The 26,542-nt window shown below is 49.7% G+C and overlaps 1 protein-coding gene across 9 annotated transcripts in view; it reads right to left on the reverse strand.

Moving 5' to 3' along the window:
- Window positions 1-26,542, reverse strand: part of NTRK3 (neurotrophic receptor tyrosine kinase 3) — a 197,421-nt gene that overhangs the window by 88,758 nt on the left and 82,121 nt on the right. For 8 of the 9 annotated variants that reach the window (XM_013181903.3, XM_013181905.3, XM_048071959.2 and 5 more), the window contains exon 12: window positions 7,494-7,682. In XM_013181903.3, coding sequence (XP_013037357.1) covers window positions 7,494-7,682 — 189 coding nt within the window. Of the gene's footprint in view, window positions 1-5,612; window positions 5,645-7,493; window positions 7,683-26,542 lie in introns of those variants that run through there. The other variant, XM_067003871.1, reaches the window with a different exon arrangement.

Here is a 26,542-nt window from a genome sequence, read left to right on the forward strand (position 1 = left end):
CTGAAAACCACTCTGGTTAGGTTAACAAGTCACAACGAGATCCTGAAAATTCTGGGAGCTTTAGGAGTACCCCACTGCTAGGACCACAGCAAACCACAGACCCTTCCCTCTGGCCCCACGAGCACAGAGGTGCCCCAGCCTCCAGATAACTTTCCCAGCAGCCAAGCATCAGAAGCCACAATAAACCCATTAAAAGCAAGATAAACATTTAACTGATGGCCAAAAGAAATCAGTACCACAAATGTACCAACATGCACATACGAACACGAGCTATTTTAAAGCAACCCACACCATAATTCACACCATCAACGAGCCATTAGGAGAATACTCCTGAAACCTCCTTCGTTACCAGTGGCACCAGCACTGCCTGAGATTGCGGTATCTCAGGTCACGCACCGTGCTTCTCTCTCTCGCCTTTCTGGGACACAGTCCCAGGCACAAGGAGCGGTGGCTGATGAACGGAGCTCCCTTTCCTCTGACAAGGACACCTCTATCAGGTTTAAGAGCACTGCGGGGTCAATGAGAGCACCTGGACATGGAGAAGCACTGATGTCTGAGGACACAGCCATCACGTAGGGAATGAAACCCTCCTTTACCCCCCATCCGCCTGAGAGCTTTTCTCTCGCCCTGCTGCAACACATCTTGACTCATTCCATGGCACGGGTGAAAAGCATGCCTGTGCTGTCAGAGCCTGAACACCCTCTAGAAACTAGAGATGCAACCATTTTTGATGGCTTTGGGCCCAGCAGGGGAACAGCCTGGGCATTCAGCAAAACCCACACCTGCCCATGGGTGCAGGGAGGCTGACGTGTGCGTGGGAGCTGAGGGACGCCATGAGAACAGTAGAAGGGTGCAGGTAGTAACTAGTGCTTGAACAAGGGACAGAGGCGATACAGACCATCGGAAGAACGTTTGTACATCCTCCCTGAGGTGATGCACACCTTGGGCAGTTGTGGTCCAGGCTGAGGGACTTTGAGCCTCATCACTTCAGCTGGACAGGAACAGACGACCCATCTGATGTTGGGACAAGGCTGCCAGGCAGCGAGGGCTGTGCTAGAGCTGCTCCAAACCCAGGAGGAGTCAGCTCAGAGCCTCTCCTCACCTCGATTGTTCACTGCTTGACAGCTGACGCAACACAGGCTCCCTTCCAAAACCCACCCCAGGTGGGCTAACCTTGTTTGCTCCCCCTACAGACGGTGGGATTAAAGTGTCCAGAGGAGAAGCCGTCAGGTCAGAGGAGCAAGCAGATGGTTCTGTATCAGAAAACACTGCCCCTGTCCTGCATCACCGCTTGATGTCTGTATCTGGCAGTATTTCCTCCACCAGAACAGCCTCTCTGGTGGCTGGTCAACATCAGCAGCTCAAAGCCATGCTCTGCTTGATTTAAGGACTTCTCTTCCTAATGAATCCCCATCACCAGGAAAGTCCCTGCCTGATGTAACACCACCACCACATCTTTGCGGCCAGCACCACCTCCCTGCACAGGGCTGGAGCCTGTGCAGCCACACTGATTGCGGGTGTTGCTACAAACATCTTTAAAATTAAAGACATAAAATGGATATAGCCAGACTTTCCACGACAGCAGGAAAAACTCATTTCTGTAGCATCTTCATGGCAGGAAGGTTGGAGGATTGACTCCTTGAGCATAAGGTTGAAATTCAAAGTGTAAGTGCAATAGGTGGGGTCATCCCTCCACTTCTGCTAAAGCAGACTGGGCTTCCAAATTCTGGAAAAAGGGGATATTTCTTCCACTTGCTCTTTCAGAGTTGGATGAAGTGATGCAGAACATAAAATAGCTCCAGGTAAGTAGAAGGAAAAGCAGCTGAGCAGGCTGAAGAGAGTTCAGCAGGCTGGATCGAGTCCCAGTGGTCACACGAACGCCCCTGGTAGGTGTTGCAGCCCAGTGACGGGGTCAAGACGGCAATGCTGGGTGCAGGGCAAGGCCATTTCTGCTCCCAGGGGTGACAGCAGCAGTTGGGTTTTGTTGCTTGTGCTTTTCTTGAGAAACCTGCAACATCTGCGCTGGAAGCAGCCAGCCAGAGCATGGAGGGGTTCTTCAGCATCCAAATCTTTTGCAGGATATTCACATCAGCACCTGGGGCTCAGAGCAGTTTCTATCAGGAGCAAACATAAAACAGGAGCAAAGGAAACTTGGAGGCAGAAGGTCTTTGCGTGGCCCTCCAACGCATCCATCTGCCAGTAGCTGAACACTGAATTCAGGGCTTTTCCTCAGACCTGAGCCAGAAAGCCAGGCTTTGTTAGTCCAAATGAGGAGACACAGAGCTGAGTAGCAGAACACACACAAATGAGTTTAAAACTGCTCAGATTAAATTCCCCAGAAGTATCTCAGGCAGTTGGATGACGAAGGACAAGGCCATAAGGCAGCAAGGAACCCCAGTGCAGAAGAGTCTCAAACTCCGCTGGGTCCTGCTGGAGAAGAGCCTGGGGCTTCTGAGTTAGAGGACAGAAAAGGAAAAGAGAAGTTTGGAGAAAGAGCAGAGGCGTGTAAGGAGGCACCGAGGCCTGTACTTGGGCCCCAGGCTGGGCACGGGGCAGCAGAGCGCTGCTGTCACTCCACACTCGGCTCCACATTTATATTTCATGAGAATAATATTTGACAAATCCCTTTATTCCTAGGGGTAGAAAAAAAATCCATTTTCCACTACCAGTAGTTTAGGTTTTCTTTTTTAGAGAAAAGAAACAGAATATGGCTTAATTTTGTTGTTTTTAATGAAAATGGGAACATGAACTGACCAAAAATAGAAATGCTGCAGACTTTCCAGCTTCTCATGCCCAGGATGAATAAAAACACACTAGGCGAACAAAAAGAATTAACCGTGGCAAGATAAATGCCACGGTTGTAAATGTCCTTCCCATTTTGTTTCCAAGTCCTATTAGAAGCAGAGGTAAGGAAATCCATTTGTTTAAAAAATATGATTTTTGAAATGACCACAATGTTCCTTTTAAACTGCATTGAAAATACAAGATAAAGACAGGGTACTGAGTGAAAGAGTGCTGATGGCGCTTTTATTGTGTGATTTGCCTTGTTTTTTCTGAAGTACTTCTTTTTAGCCGATTACCATGTATTTACAGTTGGTGTAATTATATCTAATTACTTAATTAGCATGAATACATGTAATTACTAACTTCAAATATGTAATTATGTCAGGGCAGCCTGTAATAAATGAGGTTGAAAAAAACCCTCATTAGGACGCTACGGAAGGACGGCTGCTCCACCCGCGTGGAGGATGTGTCGCGGTCCCGAGACCACTCCAGGAGGAAACTCAGCCCTGCAGGAGGAGAGCACGGGCAGCATCTGCCAACGACCCCTACCCAAAACCAAGCCCCTTGCACCAGGAGCAGAGCTTCTCAGCACCAGTGGGAGCTGAGCATCATCCCTGCAAGGCAGAAAGGGATCTGGAAAGGATCTGCCACCCAGGTTTGTTTCCTCCACTAAGCTTTGGATTTTTTTTCACTGCTGCGTGACGTCCTCGAGGAGACCTGGTTTGTCTGGTGAGAAATACCAGGGAGCAGAACAGCTCAACTGTGCCATGGCATTTGGGTACAGCTTCAGAGAGCAGATCCAGGAACAAATCTGCGTCTGATGCACTGTGCTGGTAAATAATTACTACTGTTAAAGTAAAACAAGCCTCCCAAATGTTTCTTCAGAAACATTACCAGTCTTTCACCACAAAGATCTCCAGCTACTCATAATTACCCATTTTGCGAATTCAAATCCTGAACATCAGGAGACGGAGCTAAGCTAAACAGCCCCTGCTTACTGCCAAGAAGCACATGGGATGACGACGGTGTCCTACCTACAGCTTGAAGGCCACCGATGAACTTATTTCAGGCTGATGCTCCCTTCATTTTTTCCACTGACCAGGAGTTATTTGTTGTACTGAGCTGATATCTCCTGCCCACGAGGACCGATAGACATTTTCTGGACACAAATGTGGGTAGACTCAATCTTATTTGGCATTACCCAAATCCCCGACCTCGGGATAGTGTAGAACCACACAGCTCTGTCCCCACATCAGATGTTGTGTCCACAGTGCTTGTTCTACAACAAGCCATGTTCTTCTCCTCTCATCTGTTTATTTCCAAATGTAGAGAGGTGCAAACTCATCACAACCTGTCGCTTTTCCTGCTGGCATCTGCCAAGCAGACGTGCCACTTGGTTGTTCTTCCACGTGCCAAAGAACAGGAGGAAAAGTCTATTTTAGGTTATTCTTCTGCAATTGCTTTGTGGTTGTTCTGTTCTCATTGTCTTTCCAACTTCCGACTTTCCAGGTGGCACTGAGGATGGCTGAAATGAGGACTGGCTGCAAACCCTAGTGCTGCCCAGAATGCCTTGGAGTTAATGTGTAAAGATAGGGGAGCATCTTCTCAAAGAGTTGATGTTTTGTCATGAGAAAATGGGGTGGTGCAGCTTCTTCCATGGCTCAGCCTGGAGGGGAGGAGGATGCTGAGCTCAGCTCATCCCTCCTGCTCCTCTAAATCAGAAAGACACAAATTTGTGCGGATCCCAGGAAGAGAGAGATGGCTCCTGCACCCTTCATCCCATTGATGGGAGGACAGCACCTCCTTCTCTCCTGGAGGACACGTTAGCTGGAGGAGAGCCCACGGGACAGCCTCGCGCAGCAGGAGCAAGAGGGGCTGCAGCTCCGATGGCAGGGAGCTGCTCGCCATATTTCAGCTGCAATTCCATTATGCAGAGCTAAGTGGCTGGGAATAAACATCCGTCATCCCTGCGTGATAAGCGATGTTTGCTAGTATAGAGGGTGACAGAAATCTATATCACATCAATGTACTATTAATACTGCATTAAGCATATAGAGTTCGCTCTCCTCATTGCAGTGCGGTAATGGGTATCGGCATGTCCTCCACCCAGACAACATCCAAGAGCACAGGGACACTTGCAGGAGGAAGGAAGGAGAAAAGCTGAGCGATGGAAGGAGAAATCACTTGCTGATGATGTTTTTCTCTATTGTCACTTTTGCACGAAGTAGAGGCTGGGTGCCACGGAGCTCCTTCGCTTGAGGACGCTGCAGCCTTGCAGATGGGCTGAGGCTCGGCAGGTGACAGGAGGGAGGTGACTCCTTGCATCAGTTTGGGCTCAGCTGGGCATCAAAGCCCTCCCTGGGCCAGAGGAGTTCTCCTCTCTCCAAGTGGTAGCAGAAATGAAGAAATGTTTGTGTCCAAGTTCTGCACGGGGGGAAGAAAAACCCTCCAGCGAGAAAACCATGGGGAGAATGGGAGCAACAAATACTCTCCAGCTCAGGTTTAAGTTGAGCAGAATACATCAGATCAAACAAAACCCTTACAGCTAAAGCTCCCCAAAGCACGCTTAATTTAAAAGGTGAATTATGAAACTTTCCAGCCTCAAGCAAAGCCACCAGTGAAGTCAGAAGTTTTGTCCAAGTGAAGTCTTGGGGACTAAAACACAACACACACCAAATTCAACTCTGCCTGAGGTCTCCAAGCCTGTTTTTTTGCCTTGTGAATGGCAAGAAATTCCAAAAAACACAAGAGTTTCCAGCCTGCCAGCATCCAGCTGTGATCTGCCTCTTGTTAGCACCCAAATGTAGCACCTGGGTGGGGAATTTGGCTCCATCAGTGCTGCCTCACAGCCCCAGGGAAGCTGGAATACAGAAGCGAGCTATTTGTCGTGGATTTCCAGGGTGTGCACAGTTATTGTTATTGCTGCATTTTCCCCCTGTGGCACCTTCCACAGGAGAAAAGGCTTCAGGTGCCCCTCAAGGCACACTTTGAGATCTACAGATCCTAATCAAACAGCCCTGTAAAACTCCAAGGCCAAATCCTGCTGCGAGCAGCTTCCCTTGCAACCCATCCCAATCTGACAAGCCCCACAGGACAAATGCTCAGGGCAAAACTCAGTCCTCTGGGTTTTAAGCATGGCTGCTGCACCCTTGTAACAGCGCTCACATACTGAAATGGTTGCACAGAAAGAGATCTGAGAGAGAGCACAGAAAGAGAAGAAAAAAACATGGGGGGAACCCCTCCCCTCCCCCCAAGCAATCAGGGTTTGTAAATCATTTTGAGATGAGGTGCTATAAGCAATATATAATATATAATTAACGGCACAGCAAAACCGCGCTACCTTCAGCTTCTCCGCTCCTGCCTAATCAGCGCCCTCCTCCCCCTTCTCTGCAAACAGACCAAATTTAGTGCATTAACATGAAAATCAGAGGGAAAGCCAGGCGCGTTAACTGGATACACCCCTTCGCTCTGGTGATGGTAGAGCTGTGATAACGGCTCGGGAGCAGCTCACGGCGCCCAAGGGGTCTGCCCCAGGGGCCCCCCCAGGGAGCAGAAAGCTGCGGGTCTCTCTCCTCCGGCAGGAGGAGTGATGCCAGCAGAGGGCTTTATGCTGGCTGAGTTCCTGCAGGTTGGGAGTTCGGCCTCCTCCCAGCTTCCAGAGGCTGAGTTATGCTTCCTGCGCTCATGAGTCAGCAAAGGGAAGAGAGCAGGAGGCGACTTCGGTGCGGCACTCCTTGCTGCTGGGCTGGGGCATGGGAGATGGGACAAGTTTGGTTTTTCCTTCCCTTTTTTTTTTTTTGCAAGCTTTTATTTATTTGTTATTAGATCCGGTTCTGCCTGGAACCGAGAAACGCCAAAGGGATGAGCAATAACAAGGGAGGAACATCGTCTGGACCTCCTGCATTGCTCAGCTTGCATCTCAGAGCTGGTAAAGAGCAGAGGAAAACTGAGCTGCCAGCTGTGAGCTGCATGTCGGGGGGGGCTGCACCTCCCAGCCCACATGAGAAGCAGTGGGGAACTCCCAGAAAAACATCCTTTTACCCATCGCTTTTCTTTCACACTCAGAATTTAGGAGCACAAAACGGAGGACCACTTTACCACCACCTGCTATCCTAATGAGCCGAGCTCACAACCCAGATTTACACCGAGAAGCTGCGAAAGCTTTAGAGAAGCCCATGACAACAAGACAGACAGCATCTAAGCCTACTGTTCTCCACGCATCTGCCCCATCTACGGCCACGTGTCCTGAGCTCGTCCTCGGCCCAGCGGGGAGCCAAGGAGGCAGCCCGGCGGCTGGGAAGCTGCTGGAGGAGGAAGGGGAGGCAGGTCCTTTTCCCCGGCCAGGCAGCGGGTCACCTCCGTCCCCGCAGCTCCTGCTCGTGCCTCGGACCCAACAAGGCAGAGCCCGGCTTCAAATGGCGTTTTTCAGGCAAAGGGGGGAAGGTGACTGGTGGGTGGCAGAGGGAGGGTGAAGGGAGGTGAAGGTGAGGGTGGAAAGTCTCCTTGGGAAGAACCTACATGTATGTTGTGATTTCTGAGACCTGAGATTCGCTTTGGTTTCTGGACCATACCAAGACCCATTCTCCTCAAAAAAAAAAATCCTTCTCTCCTTCCTCATCCTCTTAGCCTCTTCCTCCTCGCCCTCCTTCCCCCGTCCCCCCGCCCTTCCCCTGGTCTTTGCGTGGGCTCCAGCCGGTTCGGGCACTCACACGTGTCTGGCTTGTGGCAGTTGTGACCTTGTCGGAAGTACTGGGGGTTCTCGATGACAGGAATGCGGGTCATGCCGATCACCACCGTGTCCGGGCCAGCGTCCAGGGACGAGGGCGTTGTGATGCCGTGGTTGATGTGGTGTAAGGGACTGGCCGAATCCTCCTCGCCGCTGATCACTGCCACGGGACCTGCGAACACGAGACACATCCATCAGGCACGGCAGGGGAAAGGAGACCTAAAAGCCAGATTGTCACCGGCCTGCCCCTACCATCCCTGGCCCCACCTCCAGGGCCAGTTTCTCCGGACATCTCGCAGGGAAGACACCTCAAGTTTTCCCTGATGATTGCAGGGTACCAGACTGAGCAGACCCTGCTCGGCTCACACTGTGTTCACGTCCCTCCTGCCACAAAAGGCAACATCTCCCCTCTCCCTTCCCAGCCCTGAAAGGCTGAGCACCAACAGACAGGCTAGGAAACAGTGAGCCAAAATACTCAGACCGCTGAGATGGGAGTAGCAGGAGTCTCCCAACCCTCCCCAGCCTCTGCCACCCATTCATGGCTCTCACCAGCACAAGAGAACAGAGGAAGGTTCCCATCCGAGGAGCCCTGTGCTGTGCTGGACCCCATCTTGAGGGCCACAGGCTCCAAGACTAGCAGAGAGGAGATCTGCCAGCACGATATGGAGAAAGCAGAGCCAGAGCTGCACCCCAGCTCCCAGCACCCCAGCCAAATGCTGCCCTCCCAGGCTGGTCTGCAAGCCTCCCCCAAGCCACATAGCACCCAATTCCACATCCTCATCTCCCTCTTCATAGCAGGTCCTAAAACAGCAGTAGGCCCAAATACACCCAGAACAACCTCCCTCCCAAAATGGCCGAAGCAGAGACTGCTCCAGCCCCGCCAGCCTTCCAACCCAGCCATGGCTCCTCACACCTAAGTGCCTGCACCCAAGAGCATCACTGTTCTAGCCAAGGGCAGGCTTGTTCCCAAAGGTATAATCCAGTCATGAAGTAAAGAACTTCCATAACTGAGAGCCAGTGCCTGCCTCTCAGACAGACCTATTTCACGATATTCAGCTATTCCTGAATTTTAGGTATAAGCTTTGTTTTATTTTTAGGCCTTCTAATTTTGCAATCAGCTGCCAAGGCTGGAAACCTCAGGGGAAAACAGCCCATAATATATTATTCCCAAATTCCATCTATTCTCACACATCCCAGGGGCCTGACCTGCCAGCCCACAGCAGCCCCACACAAACACCTCCATCACAAGATGAAACCCTTTAATTCCCGCTGCATCTATTGGTGCTACATAAACATGGAATCCCAAGGAGGGGGCACTAAAGAGACCGCCCTGCAACCTGACATATATTCACAGGGGGTTAAAAACACTCAGCTAGAGATGTTCCTTTTCTCTTGCCTGGAAGCTGCTGGGGACTACCAGCAGGTCAAGTAAAGGTGCTGCATTGAGGCTTCAGGCCTATTCAGGCCTTTTACCTAAGTTCCATAGAAAACGTCTCTCTCCCATCAGCAATCTATTTCTAATTACACAATTACTTTATTATGCACCACTAGCAACAAAGAGGGGAGTCTTCAAGCCATTTTCCTCTCCAGAGTCTCTGGGAGGACAGGGTGAATACTGGCTCCGCGCAATCATTCTGCCTGCATTAATCTAGTCTAAAGGCTGCTCGTTTTTGAGGCATCAGGTATTGTTTGGTCTTCCAAGTGGGATATAATAAAGTTATTGTGTAATTAGCAGAGTCCTGGCAGCTGTGACAGGTGTTTCAGTCGCAAGGAAAAAAAAGTCTCTCCCTTTATTTGTGAATTCCTTCTGGCAGGTTCTTGGTTTTTTTTTAGGTTAGGCCCTGGGCCAACGTGACTTCCAGCTTGTGAGACACAAAGACAAAACTCGGCTCTTGCCACAAGATGCCTCTGGTGGGACTACATACACTGTATTTCTCCAAGCACACAAAGCAAACAGGCAACAACTGCGGTTTGGAGGAGTTCTGTTCTCAATGTTGTCAATTCTTTGCGTGCAGACCCAAAGGACTGGTTCTGCACGGTGCGTGCGTCTCCTCGGCCCTGCTCTGCGCCACTGGCTGGGCTGTGCTGGGAAGGGGCCACCTCTGCTTTTTGAGGTGCACTTCCCGAAAACAATTCATAAAAATATCAGCTGGGTATAGACTGGTATCACTGACCTGAGAAGAGACCATAAAGACCACTAGAAAAACACAGATGGCAGAAGCATCCCCCTGGTACGTGCGGGTTAGAAGGACATGGCTATGTCCAAAGGAGTAGGGCATGATGACCAAGGTACTTGTTAAATTAAGCATCGCCAGCAGCTACTATTACCTAATGTTCATATGGCAACTTTCATGCCAATAAACAGATCCAGTCTGATCCTCTTTACACTCTGCAGGTGTTTTTGCTTGGTTTGGTTTGTTTTTTTTCTCCCAGCAGCTCAGTTCTTCAGAGAAGGCTTTCTACGTGTTTTATCCCTAGTTTCACACCCCGTATTTGCATTCCCAGTCCCTAGCAAACACCAGGTACTCTGAAGTAACTCAGCCAAAATCAGTGCTGCACAGCTTGGACATCTACAAGACCTATCAACCCTCAAAAGCCTCAGAGACAAACTCTAATGCTCCACGACCCTCTCAGCCTGCAGAAGGGGAAAAACAAGCAGTTGCAGTCAGGACACCACAGGGCTATTACACCACACATATTATGCCCTTGCAATAATCTGTGGAGGTCTTGGAAGAAAAAATCCTGAGAGTCCTAAGGATCATACCATGATGGACGCAATGCACCAGATTTCAAGATTTCAGAAACACGTCTGATCACAGTAGGCATGGAGCTGGCACAAACCATTTGGGCAATTCCTCCCCAGTATCCTCAGGACGTAACTGGATTAAAGGCACAACTTAAAGCTGAGGAATTCTCCAGGTTTCCCCTATTTTTAACAGGGGTGGTGGTGGGAAGGGCATGGGGCAGAAATCAGTGCAACATTAACTCCTGCAACACACTCATGGCTTCTTACCACGTTCAGTCTTTCGTTCCCACCTTTCCTGGGTGGTTGCAGCTGAGATCCAGCTCCCTCTAAGCACACAGCCACTTTCTTGCCCCTCTGAGACTCAGAGGAGCACCAGGTTTGCTGCACTAGCCTGAGACAGACTTTAAAAACATCACTGATATCAAGCAGTCACTGATCACTTTTATAGGTCTGACTGCTGCTCTGGCACTCAAATATATACTGTTATCTGTAACTCCTGGAAATAAAGCAGCTACCTGCACTTCAATTTTTTTAATCTGTCTTGGCAATATCATATATTTTTTGCTGCTAAGTAGGTAAAGAGGTTTTGTTTCCGATGTATGATGCTGATGAATGGCTTTATTTGGAAGAATTCTCACTGGCTTCAGAAGTGGATTTTCCAGGTAAGGTTAAAGAAAAAAAATGGAGTAAGAGAAGAGTACAGTTTTTAAGATTTAGGTTTATCTTCCACTTGACAGAGGAATGGGCAGAGGATGTAAGAATGAAGCCAGTTTTGTACAGTAAAAAATGCAGAATAGTCAAGGGTTGTCTGGAGGCAAGTCCTTGTATATAGTCCTATGATCTAAAAACACCATGAAATATTTTTGGAGTGCCTCTGAAATTTAAAATCTAAAGAGTGATGCAATAGATTTTGTGGTGGATAAATCAGTCTGTGCTCCAGACAAACATATTGTGGATAGTGACTATAAAAAGTGTCTATTTGTTAGTATTTTAAGAAGCTTTTGTATGTTCTGAGCATCAAACGTGCCATAGCTGTATTCTGAAAGGCTTTTGATGCCTCCCCTTCCATCCAGGCAGAGATCTTGCCAGCCAGGAGCATCTCCACGGCCTTTAAGGACAGGGTTTAGCTGCACTCCATGTTAACCACATACAGTTCTCCTGACAGAGAAGCAATATCAGCAGCAGTGATGGAGCCACAGAGCTGCAGGGAAAGGCTGGGGAGACCTGAAGGAAAATTCAGGTCTGAATTAATTTCGTGTTACCCAAAGAGGAGTGAGGCAGCTTGAAAATGCTGTTCCTGGAAACATCATGAAAAACATCACTGTTCTCCCTTCCCTTCCACAGTCAATTCCTCTTCCCAAGAACACACCTCCCTTGGACAACACTGATCCCAGCCTCTCCTCCACCCTTTTTTTCTCCCCCAGCCTTCTCAGCAATGCCCCAGTTCTTCTCCTTACTCCATCTCCCCACCTTGGTATCATCATCTCTGCAAATACTGAGCAAATACTCTTCCAAATTGTCTTGAAAGCTCTGCTTTTCAGAAAATCTCTTATTCCCTACTCATCACTCTTCCTTGTGACTAAACTGGAGTTTGGCATGGTGGCTTTGTTCCTATCTGTCTGAAAGCTCTGTGAAATAAGTTATATGTTTTAGTCCATGCCGTGAATTTCCTGGCTCATTCACAGTGTTATATGGACAACTAGTTATTTAAGAAAATAAAACAAATAATAATAAATAGCTTAAGGACCCCCCTGTTTGCGTGATCACATCATAACGGTAAATTATTTATCAAGACTAAGAGCTATACTTTCTGATAAAACACAGGCTCAGGATTATAGCATGTTTTATAAATAACCGCAGATTAGAGAAGATAAGATAATGGTCACATCACACACATCCATAACATAATGAATGCTCCAAGGCAGACGGGTGAAGAACAACAAAAACTCCAGCTTGCTACCACAGTAACCTCTCCAAAGCAGCAAAAATGATGGAAGGTGTAGAAAACATGACCTCCGAGGGAAAACTGAAAGAATTATGCTTTGTGTTGAGAGAAGAAGACTAGAGGAACACGTGATAACAGCCTTCAAATATGTAAAAGGTTGCAGCAAAGAGAAATATAATAGCTGTTCTCCATGTCCACTGGGGATAAAACAAGAAATAATAGGTTTAAATTGCACTGAGGGAGATTAGGGTTTGAATGTTTTCTCTAATGCCTGGCAGCACGGATGGCTGAGCACGGGAATAGATAACCCAGGGATGTTCCGGGGGGCTCTGCTGGCCGGTAAGGGAAAGGTTAAAGAAACTTTTTTCAAGGACACTTTAGCTCTTGGGCCTGATGCTGCTCGGAGCTCTCCCCGACTGCAGCACTTTCCATCTGCAGCCAACCTCAGCAAGGAGAGCTTCTCCCTTTTGGATGCTTCCAAAGCAGCTCCAGGCAGGGACTTCACCTCCCTTCTCTGTGGCAGCTGGAGATCAAGAATGTCTCCATGTTGTTTCACAAAGGACAACTCCAACCTACACCTGGCCATGTGATCAGCACAGCAATGAAGTTTGCTTAAGCAGAAATGCAAAGGCAAGAGCTCAGGGCTGCAAGGCATCCCCCTCTCTCCACCCGTGCTTCTGGGAGCTGTCACTCAGAACATAGTTTCTGATCAAAAATGATCACTGCAAGAGCTAATTGTGCCATCCGCGTTTGCCTGTGTAATATAAAGGAGCCATATAATTAACCTACTTAATTAGGAACTGTATATGACCCATAACTAGAAGAAAAAAACTCCTGTAAAGTGGGTCACCATGCGTTGTATAGCAGCACTGAAGCAGGACTCATTAAACCCCAATATATATTACATATAAAATCCCCTCCTCCTCTGACTTCAAACCTCTGTTGGCACTTGCACATTTCCCTGATCTTAATCTTAAATGTTATTCTTCAAAAGGACTGTATCACCGTTGAGCAAGCAGATAATCCCAAAACAGGATCTCTGCCGAGCTTTGCAATTCGGAGCTATACATCCAGGTATACACATTTATTTATAAAGCAGACAGAAAACTAACCCCAAACTTCAGCTTCTCAGAAAACAAACAAACAAACAAAAATGTTTAAGAAATCCCAACCTTTTGCAGGAGCTGAAATCAAACAATCCCCCAGGGCTGCTCTCTGAGCCAGCAAGGGAGAGAACTGAAACTCATAAAACAATAAGTGAAAGCACAACAAATACAATTAAAACTCTTGCCATGCTCAGAGTGAGATCACATTTACTGTCTCATAAAAAGGGCCTTGTCCTGTCAGGCAAACAAAAGGAAATCAATTTCTTAATTTTTATTGGCAGATGCGGGCACGGGGCCAAGTCAGTGCTTGGTGTCTGCGCGGGACCCGCTTGGAGCCAGGCTGCCGTGGGCTCCAGCCGTCCCCTGCCCTCCTGCCAGGGGAAGCAGCCACTTCTCTGTGTCCCCTGGGATGTCCGTCCCAACCGCTGGCTTGTCCTTCGTGAGATGCCTCTTCCCTGAACCCTAGCTTGTACAAAACGCTGTGGTTTAACTTGAAAGCCGTGTAAGCTCTCCCTGTCCTTGCTTTGTCACCTTCAATTCAACCAGATCCGGTTTTCCGGATTCTTTCCTGATCAAACAGTGCTACTAAAACGCTGCCATTTGCCAAAGACCATTTCCCTCTTCAGAGACTGATGTTTCCTTCTCTCTCTGAGTTTTCCAGGTGTTTGCAGGGGGAGAGGAAGGCGCATCTTTCCTCATCCACACCAGCTACCAGCATGGAGCATCGCTCCAGCCCAACTTCGGTGGAAAATCCTCAGACCTCTCCCAATCCCCCCAGTGTCTTTTTTTCTTTTTTTTTAACCCACCTTTCCCAGGTTATTTATGGAGCTTAGATATGAATTCTCTAAGCCCTCACACTCAGGAACAAAAACATTAAGATCATATCATACAAAATGTAAAGTCAATACATACGATGGCACAAATGCATAAATCCAGAAGAAGAAGCAACAGAAAACGCTGAGATGATCTGATAATTAAAAAGAGAGGTATTTAACAAGTCATGGCCATGCGTGACAGCAAGGCCCACCAGCAGGAAGGCAAAGCAGGAGCTTTTGCATCTGTGCGTAAAGCTCCCAGCCCAGCTGTACCAAGGTGCTTCAGCTCAGAGCTCACATAACCAGGCAGGAACTGCAAGCAGGCTGTGGGAGAACCACAGGAGTGTTTTGGATCTTACAGCACACAGACCTGCTGGCCCTCCAGCTATTGACTAGGCCAACACATTCCCACGTAACAGGGGAAGGATGCCGGATAGTTGCTTTGTTGGCCAACAAGCAAACTCTTTCACCCCAGCAGCAGCAGCTCCCAGAGCAGCGAAGAGGAAGACAAACACGTGTTGGCCAGTGAAGGGGCCTGCCCTGCCCAAAAGGTGTCGGGAGAGAGGAACAAGCAGCAGAGCCGCAGCTGGGAGCTTACACCGACATCCCCAGAGCTGGTGGGGAGGGATGGGGTGGCTGTTGGGCACCGCACCTGCAGTGAGACATCAAAATGAGGTCCCCAGCGCCTCGCCTCCCACGTACAAAGCCATCATTTCCACCCCAACAGGCTGCATCTTGAAGCCAAAACCTCATCTTCTTCCCCCAGCTCTCTGGCTTCACGCAACCAGAGCTGGGCGCCATGCTGTCTGCCCCAAATTCTCAGCTTATTGCCACTTACGTTTCCCCTTCACCCTTTCCTCCCAACTGGAGCTTCACCTTTGTTTTTTCCAGCCACGTCTCCAAGCTGTCACCTCGGGGGCACCTTGAGCTCCAGTGCAGGGCTTTACGAGGTGCGAGCTGGGCAGCTGCTGGGTGAAGGCCGCAGCAGTGTCCATTAATCTCCTGGCTCACTCATCCCTATCACAGACACGCCGTAAAAATGATATAAGCATTTCATTCAAACGGCACTGCAGAGGGAGTGGGGAAAAGCACAGGGCCGATTGATTTCCAGTATGTCTGCTCTTTACCTCCAGGTATAAATACAACAGCAAAATCAATCGGAATAACATCATATCAGCTCTCTAATCTCTTCTGTTTGCAAGATGCGCTTTATATACTGCAGCGGTTCCTACAGCCGGCACACTTGTCTACAGGAGACACCTTCCCACCCCAAATCCACCCACCCGGCTCCCAGCCCCTACGGTGGCAAGGCTCCGAGATCTGCGTGTCCAAGCCACGGCATGGAGAGGTCTCTCAGCTCAACGAGCCTCGTCCCCATGAGACCAGCACCGCCGAGCCCTTCCTGAGAGCTTGGGTCACGTTAGAGCTCGTTAGAAGGGAGACGCTCCCTCCCTGGCATCCCTCGCTAAGCGGCTGGCTGCTCGCTCGGGGTCGATGGGCACCCAGGCGTGCTCGGATGCGCTGCCAGACACGGGGACACCGAGGCTGAGGAAGCAGCATATGCTTCCCCCGTGCCCTCAGGACCCCATAGCTGTACTCATCCGAGAGCTCGCACGCGGCCCCATAACATTTCTCCTCCTCACGGGCACCCAGCAGCCGAATGACCTCGTGCAAACACCCAGGGCTGCCTGCTCAGCGCTGAGCACACGCATTTCCTTTCTGCATTTCCAATTTATCATCAGCCCAAGGCTTTTATCCTTTCTCCTGGCCCCCAGCCACTGCAGAGGGAGACTGTGACAAACTGATAAGCATTTTCCCCGAGACCTTGCTTGGGTGAACGTGCAAACGCAGCGTGAGGCTGGAGAAAAAGGGTTGCCTGGGGAGGCATTGGGGGCTGTCCTCCGCAAACTTCAGCTCAGCCGAGCTCGGGGTGACGCTCCCTCTCCCACCTCAAGCCAGATCCTGGCTGAAAAGCTGCAAGATGGAGCAAAACCAGAGGTGGTTTAAGCTGCTCCTCAGCCTTACACTGCAATTGAGCCAGGAGGTGGACTCCACCACACCTGTGGGGCACTGACCTGAGCCAAGAGCCTGACGTTGCAGGAACCTGTATATCTGTGCCAGGAAATACCTAAAATGCTGAGAACCACAGACGGTCCGGTCCCAGAGGCAGCAGCTGGGACCACTCCGACCCAAGGGTTTCCCTGACCTTTGCCAAGACCCATGCCCAGCACTAATTAAAAACCACCATGCAAGGAGGGAAGGTGCTGTCGGAAGCAACTCCACAGCACAAGCCGGGGCAGCAGCACGTGCTCCCCACCAGCCAGGGCCACTGCACACAAAAGAAAAACACCAGCCGTGGGCATGTTCCTCATCAGCCTCCCCGATGGGCCCACAGCTGCCTCCGTCCCCCTCCCAACCCTTCCGGCTGCCAGATCAGTCCTGGGCCGCCTCGATCTACTTGGAAAGCTTACCCGCCATGAAAGCAAACCGCTTGTCCTCTGGCTCCAATCTCTTACCGAGATTAGTGCCAATGGAAGTGTCACCACCAATTTCATAATGTTATTGGATGGACGCAGAGCCGGGCCAAGTCCCGTATTCCTGACGGGCCATCAAAGCGGCGGGGGTGATGGGTAAGGAGCCAGGCGGCCCTGACAGGAAAGGCAAAAGCTCAGGATCAATTACCCTGACGAGGCTATCTCGGAGCCACGTCGCTTCGTGCTGACACCAGCCCCTTCTCCCCGGAGCCCCGCGGCCCCCGCGCCACGCAGGCTGATTTTCTCCAGCAGTAACCAGAGCCCCTGCGAGCCCAGAAAGCTGCGCGTCCCCTCTCCAGATATCCAATTTATGAGACTCCCGAGACACCGAGGGATTGCGCTGTCATTACAGGACATTAATTTTCAGGCCTCCCTTATTTTGGTTTAATATTCTGTCAAGATAAAAAATCACGCATTAAAAAATAAATAAACGCCCCGCTCTGCATCGCTCGGAGGTTTCAAATGGAAAGGAGTGCTCAAAATGTAAAGTACCTGGCACAACACATGCTTTGTCTTCGTTTCGTGTTTTTCTTTCTTTTTTTTTTTTTTCTTTTTTCTTTTTTTTTTTTTCCCTCTCCAAGATACTGCTTGGACCGTGAAACTGGTCAGTACTGCCATCTGGTTCTCATGCAGCAATTAGTAGTGCTCTTAATTTTTCAAACAAAAATAGGCTTTGGATATTGGTTTTTGGTCTATTTTTGACCTATTTAAAGAGGACATTTTATGAAAACAGCAAACAGTTGGGGCTGCTCATGGCAATGGGTTGGGTTCCCTTCCCATGGACACGCCGCATGCCTACTCCCTGCCAGCAAGCAGCGACTGCTTCTGCTCAGGGTGCAAATCTATAGACTGAAACCAAAAGTCAGGCCCATGCTTACTTTTAGGCAACAAATAAATCCTTATATGGTCAAAAAATAATAAAAGGCAACCTTTGCAACCACACTTTGGTTTAGCTCATGCATGAGAGTGATGACAATTTAAAACTTCTGCCTTGAAAGAGCCCATCAATAGTTTTCTTTTTTTCTTTTTTCATTCCTCCATAGCCCTCCTTGAGATGATCTCCAGCAGTGATACCAGTCTCTCAGATTTATTCTATCCCAAGATAAATAGCGCATTTCTTACAGAAACAAAACATATTTAATGTGTATAGCAGTTTATATCCTGAATCTGCTCCTGTAATATTATGAGACTCTTATGGAATATAAAGTCTATGTCAGAAATATCCACAAACAAACCAAGAAATCCTTTTTCCTCCCACCGAGCGATGGAGAGGGGACGCAGGGCTGGGGTTTGGGCAGCCCAGGTGCTCCCCAGGCAGCACTGGGAGCACTGAGTTTTACTGCAAGCCCAGGGAGCAACAATTGCTAAAGGGAAAAAAATGCTTTAAAAAAAAAAGAAAAGAAAAGGAGAGGTCAGGGGCCTTGTAAGTTTTCCAGAGCCTGCTGTATATTTGCGGGGTTGGGGAAAGCCCTTAACGCCCCCCAGGCAGAACTGATTGGCAAAGGACCGACGCATTTTGGCTTGACTAAAACCCACCACAGCATCAACACACTGGCGTTTTCCTGCCACGTCCTACTTCAGAATTTATATTCGTTGGTTGTAAAGGTGGTGGCTTTGCTTAAAAGTCACAGAAGTGGCCTCTAGGGAAAAGCTCTGAAATTACAGCTTTCTGGGAGCTGCTGGCTCATTTGCAAAGAGTATCTCCAGCTCGGGGTCTCCTCTGCCTTGCTGGGACCCTCATCAGGTACGAGAGAGGTCCCACAAAGGAGAGGAAAGTGGAGGGGATGAAAAGCCGGGAGACAGGGAGGGGGGCACAAGACAGCTCCCCACTCTGAGAACTTGCTGCGTTGTCTATCCACCAGCCCAAACAACCCCTTTAATAAATTAGAGAGCTATTCATTGAAATGGCTTCCTCTGTCCCCACGCTGCCAGTTAATCTGTAATTCAGATAGATCAGTCAGAAGGCAAGAGTCCAGCATATAAAATGATTAATTCCTCCAAGGCCTGGGGAAATTTCCCTTTATAAACAGCACAGCACTCTCCCCTCCTCAAGGCTGAGCTACAACAGGCGTGTACGCGGCTCCCATCAGAGGTCAGCCAGGAACACCGCTCGCATCCAAACACCGCAGCTCGCAGATGCAGTGCCACATCCCTGCGCCTGTGGTGCCAGGGCAGGGGCTCTGCCATAGCCCTCGCAGGGAGCTTGCCTTCTCACCTCCACACCCAGCTGCGAACACCCTGCCTCTTGCCACCCTGCCAGCCCGAGACCAAAGCCTTTCAAAACAATGTGTTGTGTTTTTTTTTAACGCAGTGAGCGTAAATCATCCTCCCAAGCAAGCAGCCTGGGTTGCAGAAATGCAGCAACCACTGATCCCAGTAGAAAAACAAGCTGCTGGTTCCCAAGGAGCTCGGGGCAGGGCACATCTCCCAGCTCCCACATCCGCATCGCCCCCAGTTCCACCTCTGTCCTTTCCAACGTCGGCAGCTAACCATGGCACTGACGTGAGCAGATGCCACTGCACAAGCCTGGATGATTTGCAGGTACCAGCAGCGCCCACCAGAGAAGGGGAGGGCTGAGCTTTAAGGGCAGAAGAGATCTCAAGTTGTCACCAGAAAATAGCTTCCCATGCCAGCGGGGGGGTCACGGCCTGGGACACAGCAAGGGAAAGACTCAGAGGAGGCCTCTGGCTCAAAGATAGGAGTGAAGAAGCTGTGCAGATGGAGCAGCTTCAGAAAAGGAATGAAGGTGGGAGTTAACCAGATGGACACGCTGCCGCGGGCAGCAAGAAAATGGGGACAAGTCATATGAAACTCCACGTGAGAACAGGGACACCTGAACACGATGCCAGCCCCTGAGGCTGCAGAACATAAACAAGCAGCTTCCTATAGCCAGGAGAGAGGCAAGAAGAAGAGGAAAGCCCTACTGAAAAGGGCTCACAAAAGGAGGCAAGAGACTGGGCATCAAAACAGCCACCCAGCATGTGGCTGGCGCAAGCAAGAGCGTGACGATGTGAAGGGACGTTAAGGCAGGCTCTTCAGAGCCGTGCTTTTGACTCTGCTGATTTTTGCAACCTCGCTTGCCAGCGTTTAAAGTGTAAGAGGAGAAGAGCCTTCGCCAGCCAAATCCCTGTCTCCCTGCGCATATTTCACATCCTACCCCCAGCTCCTTCAGCAGCATCCTGCAGGCAAGTGGGAGGGAAGCTGCCTCGCGTTAGCCCGCGAGCCACGAGGGCAGAGAAAGACGGGCTGTTTGGCATTTACCTCCGTGACGAAGTGCTGCCTCCCTGCCCCGCACCCTGTGCCCCCAGCACACATCTCTAGCTTGGCGGGTTTGTAGCTCTCGACAGGAGACATGACAACACATCCAGGCTGGGAAGCCAGACCCGAAGACGCACGGAGGTCGCGCGGCTCCTCCATCTGCACCACCGAGGGAGCTGCAAGGAGCAAGTTGGGGAAGCAGCATCCTCACCCACAGCATGGTGAGGAGGGGGAAAAAAAATAGTAAAAGGGAGCTTGCATGAGGCTGGCAGCTTTCTAGCAAGGGGCAGCCCATATCTACTGAGCCCCAGGCCAGGCATCGCTAGCACAAATCCCACCTCGGGCTGCCAGAGCATCCCGCAGCAGAACCTGCCAACCCCACTCCCACCATCACCCACCAGGCTGGTAGCACCCTACAGAGCATGGTTTGAGCACGCAGGCAGTGCAAACGCGTGCCTGGACGGCGGTACGAGGTGAGGACAGGCAGGGAAGGGAGAGCTGTGGTGGCAGAGGTGCCTGGACCACAACCAAGCAGCTTTCTAGAAGCAGCTATCGCGTCTCCGCAGAAGTAGTGGAACGGAGCCACTTTTCATCCTACCTCTCAAGGAAATCATCGCTGCTGCTACGCAGACACAATTATGTCTCCAGAGCCTTTTAACGACAGCTCTTTATGGCTGAGTGGGTTGATGGAAATCTATTCGTGGGGCTGGCAGTGCACGGCTGGGTAGCGACACTGCCAACGACTCCGTGCCTGGGGAGGGGTCACAAAATAAGAGAGGTGTTGGGGGGGAGCCCCAGGCAATGCCCAAGCAACATCTCCTGGGAGAGCCATAGCTGTTCCCTTGACAGCAAGCCATCGACGTTAATTCCTTATTTTATCTTTCTAGACCTTCTGTTTAAAGTAAAACAGAACCATTAGAAATGGGGGCGCTCTCTTTTCTGTTTTCCTTTAATTTTGTGCTCCCCTTCTAGAGGCAACCACCTCTCGGAGACGGATGGCTGCACATGCATGTAAGCCACATCAGGACAGTGCAGAGCAGCATAAGGCTGTCTCGTCCCCAACACTCACACCCTCCAGGTAGCCCTAAGCGATGCCAGGATCTGTGCACCGGGTAAATGAGAGCACAGGAGCACGGGTTGGCCGTCACTCTCTGCTTATTTTGCCAAGCCCATGACTAGAGCAGAGGGATGCAGGAAGCTCTTACTGTGGGACCCTTGGACCTCATCACAGAGCCCTCTCTGAGCTTGGCGGTGGTGGCCGGGGGCTGCTTTATCATATCTGCCATCTGTTTGCTTGCTTTGCCATCCTCTGCTCTTCCTGGCTACGCTCAGACACTCCTACCTGTTCTCCGAAAGCTTTGCTGGGTCTCGGTAAACAAACCGCAGGCAGGGACGGGAGCAGGGAGGGCGAAGGCAGAGGAGGGAGAAAGAGGGGAGAGAATCAAAATTTAATTAAAGATACTTTTGCTCCAGGGCCTCTGAAAATTACAAACTCATAAATCTCTTTGTAAATGCCCTGAGCGGTTGCTATGCCAGGCCGCCTACCAGTCCCACCAGGAGGGCCATAAAGCGCGAGCATGCGGCTCGCCGGCTCCCTCCCTCCACCTCCACCCTGCAACATCAGGCAACCTTGAGCAGCCTGTCAAGCCCGTGACAAGTGCTTTTGCAACCAGGAGCTATCAATCTGCAGCCCTGTTAGTGGCACGGAGCAGAGAGCGGCTCCTTCCATCTGCAGCTGTGGTGCTACAAGAGGTGGGAGAAGGGAGGGATGGGGGGCAAGAGGATTCCTGGCAAGATGGACCAGGAGAGTCCCACAAAGCACCAAGTTCTTCCAAAGCATGCTTTCTAAAGAGTATGGCCAACAGACAAGCATAAATCAAGACCTGGATCCATAGGGATTTCTGCAGTGCCAATCTGAGACACTACAGGCAAAACCCCATCCTGTGATAATTCCCTAATTAATCAGCCCACTCTTTTCTTCCATGGCTGCGACAGAACCTCACCAGAGGACATGTGCGTGGTGTCCAGCCCGATGTACTCCTCACCGGGGTGAAGCATAAAGATAGCGAGCATCTGCCACCCAACAGCAGCAGGAACATGCTGTTTCAACACGTCCCTGGTTGGGCACGCAGCGAGGAACAGACTGAGCGTCCGGCACGTGGGGGTGTTGCACGGCTCCGCTATATTTAAACGGAGCTCTCGGTACCGCCTCTGGTTGTGCTACACAGCAACACACGTTTGCCAGTAGTCTGCCATAGGAATCACAGAAACATAGAATATCCCAAGTTGGAAGGGACCCAATAAAGATCATCGTGTCCAACTCCTAGGAAGGCTTGGAAAGGGGATTCTGGGGTCTTTTTCACCCTTTATTCACAACTTTGAAAGTAAGAGTGTGCTCTTTGTAACGTGGTCAGGTCTCAGCCCTCGTCTGCTAAGTAGCTGGGTAGTGAAGTGGTAATACATTTTTGCTTGCTTTCCTTTCAAGTGGGCATCAGTGGGTGAAAATTGAAAGTTTTCCGCAGAAGGAGAGACTGGTATATAATAAAATTGTTGGCTGAGCTATATCATTGGTTAAACTGCAACCAGAAAAATAATAAAGAGGTTCACATAAACTTTCAGGATTGCTGAACCCACCATAGGCTAAACTTTAAATCATATCAGCTGCTCACTCATCCAGTAACACCTATTTTCCATGACATTGAGTCCAGTGGGATAGACCAGCGCTGGTTATATCAGGAAGCCGAGGCAGATAAAGTAGAAGTCCTCTGCCAGAAAGGAGAAGACAGAACTGCTCTGAAGAAGTATCGCCCACACCAGCTTTGGCTGTTTCTAGAACCAAGCTGAACGCCCAAGTCTTTCTAGGAATTGACAAAAATCCCACATCCCTCGTCCTCTCGGCAGTTTAGGTAACTACTGCGATTCTGTTTCAGGTCATGAGTGGAAGCAGAAGAGCCGAAAACTCAGGCAGGAGTATCTGTAACAGGAAAGCTTTGGGAGCCAGCCAGTTTTCCAGACCATCCCTGCCAAATCCTCCAAAGTATGCTTTGAAACACCCAGGACGAATATAGACTATTTGACTCAAATTCTGAACAAGCTAAAGGGAGGATATCAACAGTCCACTCCGAGACTTCATTTTGCATTTCTACACCATCTGCTAAAGCACGAAACCCCACCAGGCAGAGGCGGCAGCACAGAAGATGCCGTGTTTTCCAATGGGTACGCGAGGGGTGCAGGCAGAAGCCCAGGCTGGTATCCCCCAGCTCAGCACCCCTCGTCCCGCTGGGCCAGGAATGCACGGGGGCAGATCTGGAGGCAGCCCTGAGGTCGGGTGTTTTCATAAATGGGTCTGCACGGCTTCACTGAGGTCTCTCTTCCAAGGCTGCTCTCCAAATTGGCGATGTAATGCCTGGAAAGCTACGGAGTACAAAGACTGGAAATCAACCCGAGAAAAAGCAGCAACTCGCCATGCAAATGAGTGCTCTGGCAGGAGCATCAGCAAAGGGGACAAAGAGTTCAGGGCAGGAACAGAGCAATATAATGAACATGCATCTCTCCTGTTCTACAAGAGCATCCTGCTATCACCTGCGTCTGTACCAGTTCAGACCCATCAATCTACATAATTATCTACAGTATCTAAGCATTTATCTACAGTGCTTATTTACCTAGGCAGCCTGTCTCCTTATTCCATTTATCTTTTTATAAATCGGTAACTTTTGCCTCTATTTTAAGACAATGGTGTGTTTTTTTTTTCCAAAAAAAATTCTCAAAGCAGCCCAGTCCCCGACGGAGATGGGTCCCTCCTACTGCTTCCTCACTGCAATTCAGGAAGAATCCTGGGGAGGTGGTGGGGTGGGACGGAGATGGGATGTGTGCCCGTGGGGCAGCAGTGCCTGGGGAGGAGAACGTGTCGTATGACAATGGGCTTACACGCAGGGTTCAGGCTTGGAAGTGTGGAATATGCTGCCACGGGGTATTTCTTTTTTTGGTGTAAGCCAGGATGGCAGCTGACCCAGCTTTCTCCTTCTACCTGCCTAGTTGGATCTTTCTCTTTCCCCGGCTCTCCGTACATGCCAAAACGCACAACCCTGGCAGTGCTCTGCTCTCTCCCCCACACAGATGACTTTGCTGGGGATGACGTGCCCAGCACCTCCGGCTTGAACCCGCTGATTTTTCCAGCAGGCTCACAGCTCATACCCTCAATTCACCATCAGAGAATCGTGGCACAGAGACCAGCCCCTACCAGCATGGGTGCAGAGCACCCTCGGACCCCACAGACAAGAGAGGTGGTGCTCAGCTCCACGTCCCCCATGCTCCTTCACTCGTGGCATTTGTCTCCTGTTTTATCCTTGTTTTTTCTCCTTGAAGAGCGAAAAAGGCAAACAAGAGCTTATAAATTATCAATCCTTCCTGATTGATTTTGCTGAGAAAAGCACATAAAACAATCACACAACAGAGGAGAAGAAGAATTTAGCATTTCAAGCAGGGAATGGTGATGCTGCTGAGACAGCTCTTTGTAGGCAGAGTGCTCCTGAGCTGCCCAGCAGGATCTCATGGCTCCAGCCTCATCCTCCTGCCCTTCAGAAACACACGGAGTGATAGTCCAGGGCTGACCCACAGCCCGCGAGCTTACGCTGCAGTAGAGCAAAACTTCTGCTCCCTCTGCCATGCCTGCAAGACTCCAATTTCCACCCGAGGAGCTGCATCACAAGCTAAGCGAGGCTGTTAGGAGCAGGTATGTGAATACCAGCCTGCAACAAGTTGCTGCTGTGAATGGTTCATACAACTGCAGCCCTCCCATTCACGCCTAGCTGCCTACTAGCTGATAGTTTTGAGCTATTTTCCATCTGTGAACCCCTAGGAAAAAAAAAAAGGCAAGAAAAGAAAAAGAATTCTGTCAAGCGTTAGCAGCTCTAGAGTTTCTCCAACACCGCACGCAAACTTTCTGAGTTTGAATCTACATGGAAACGATAACCTTTCTCCAAAAATTAGCAGTAACATCACCCCACTATCAGCTACCAGGCTGCATGCTTCGTGTCTCGACAGTTTCATCAAGACCACAAATGCCTCCATACTAAGCTACTTGCCACACATACAGCCTATAGTTTCTGTTACAGAATCAGCACAATATTAGAGCTACAATGTTTTCCAAGGCAGCTGCTGAAATCACCCAGTGATTACTTGCAAGATCAGAGACAGGAGAGAGCAAAACAAACCTCCCACGTCCCTCTAGGAACTGATATCTGGGGACTGGGTCTCTCCAGCACCAGCATGTCTGTCAGGATAGATATGGGCTTGGCTGAAAGCAATAATTTAAAGCAGATGAAGAATAAGGGACCCTAACACAACTACCAAAAGCTTTACTTACACATTCTCCCTAGCATAAATAAAGGAGCTCGAGGTCCCTGTTGTACCTTCTGCTCATAAACTGCCACCTCTCACAAGTCCCTCTCAAGTGGCTCACCAACATCTTGAGTTTTGCAGACCACCAGCTGAAAACCAGCACTAGACCTGATGCTAAATGTGCCACACAGAAAGAAAAGTTATTACCTGTGCTTTAAGACAGCCAACGGCCACACAGTGTTACAGCAGCGAGGGAGTCCTGTGTTTTTGATATTTTTTTTTTTAAAAAAAAAAAAAAGATACTTGCACTCCTTCCCATCTTTTCTGTTCTGTCATCTTTGGCAACAAGAGCCCACTGTGCTAAGCAGACATACAGGCCCAGTAGCTGGATTTTGGATGAAGGAGAGTATTATTCACTTTGCAGCAAAGACGCTCGTGCATGTGCCCGTCTCAGCGATCGGATTTCAAGTCGTCTGAGGTCTTTGTTTGCTTGGGTTTAATTCTGAAGAAAAGAACATTTTCCACACTGTCTAAACCTGGCTTACTTCAAACTCCACTGTAAAAGGCAGGAGGAAGTTTCTGACCACACAGCAAAATATAGTTATATATAATATTCAGAAATAAATAAAGATGCTGAAAGAGGTTGGGGCTCATAGATTAGAAATTATATTCCTTCCGTGCTGCAGTAATGATCTGATTGGGATCCAGTCCTACCACTTCCTTCGTGCACTAAGTCATCTTTTCAGAGCTGAAGTTGTCCAAGGGGGAGGGATGACGGGAGGGGTGCAGGCGGCTCCGATGCAATGCGGTACCAAAAGGATTGTATGTTCACCCTCTGGTCACCCTACAAAATGAGAAACTGCCTTGGGTGCTAAAGCACCCTTTCCAGGGGTTTGGCAACAACGTCTCTTTAAAACCACAGTTTCATCCCTACAAAATAAATTATGTGTGTATTTGGATCTTGTGCAGGAGCTGGAAATCCATCCATCCTTTTCAGTCTGTTATTTCCCCTCTCCCCCAGACTTACCACCTTCCTTGCAAATCTGGCTTTCATCTCTCTCTTGCTCCTATTTCCAAGCTGCGTAGGAAACCAAAAAAGCATGCCAGCGCTGCTCCACCAAGTCATATTCCGGCTGCTTCTGGCTAGATTTTCAGGATATAGTCAGAATATCCAAATTATTCCTTTTTCCTGTCCTTAGAAGTTAATTGTCTGATCCAGACGATGCTCACAGCCCAGACGAGCAGCTGGAGAACTTTCTCCCCGATTTGCTGCCCTCCTCCAGGCTTC

The sequence above is a fragment of the Anser cygnoides genome, chromosome 11, assembly GCF_040182565.1.
Source record: "Anser cygnoides isolate HZ-2024a breed goose chromosome 11, Taihu_goose_T2T_genome, whole genome shotgun sequence".
NCBI lineage: Eukaryota > Metazoa > Chordata > Aves > Anseriformes > Anatidae > Anser > Anser cygnoides.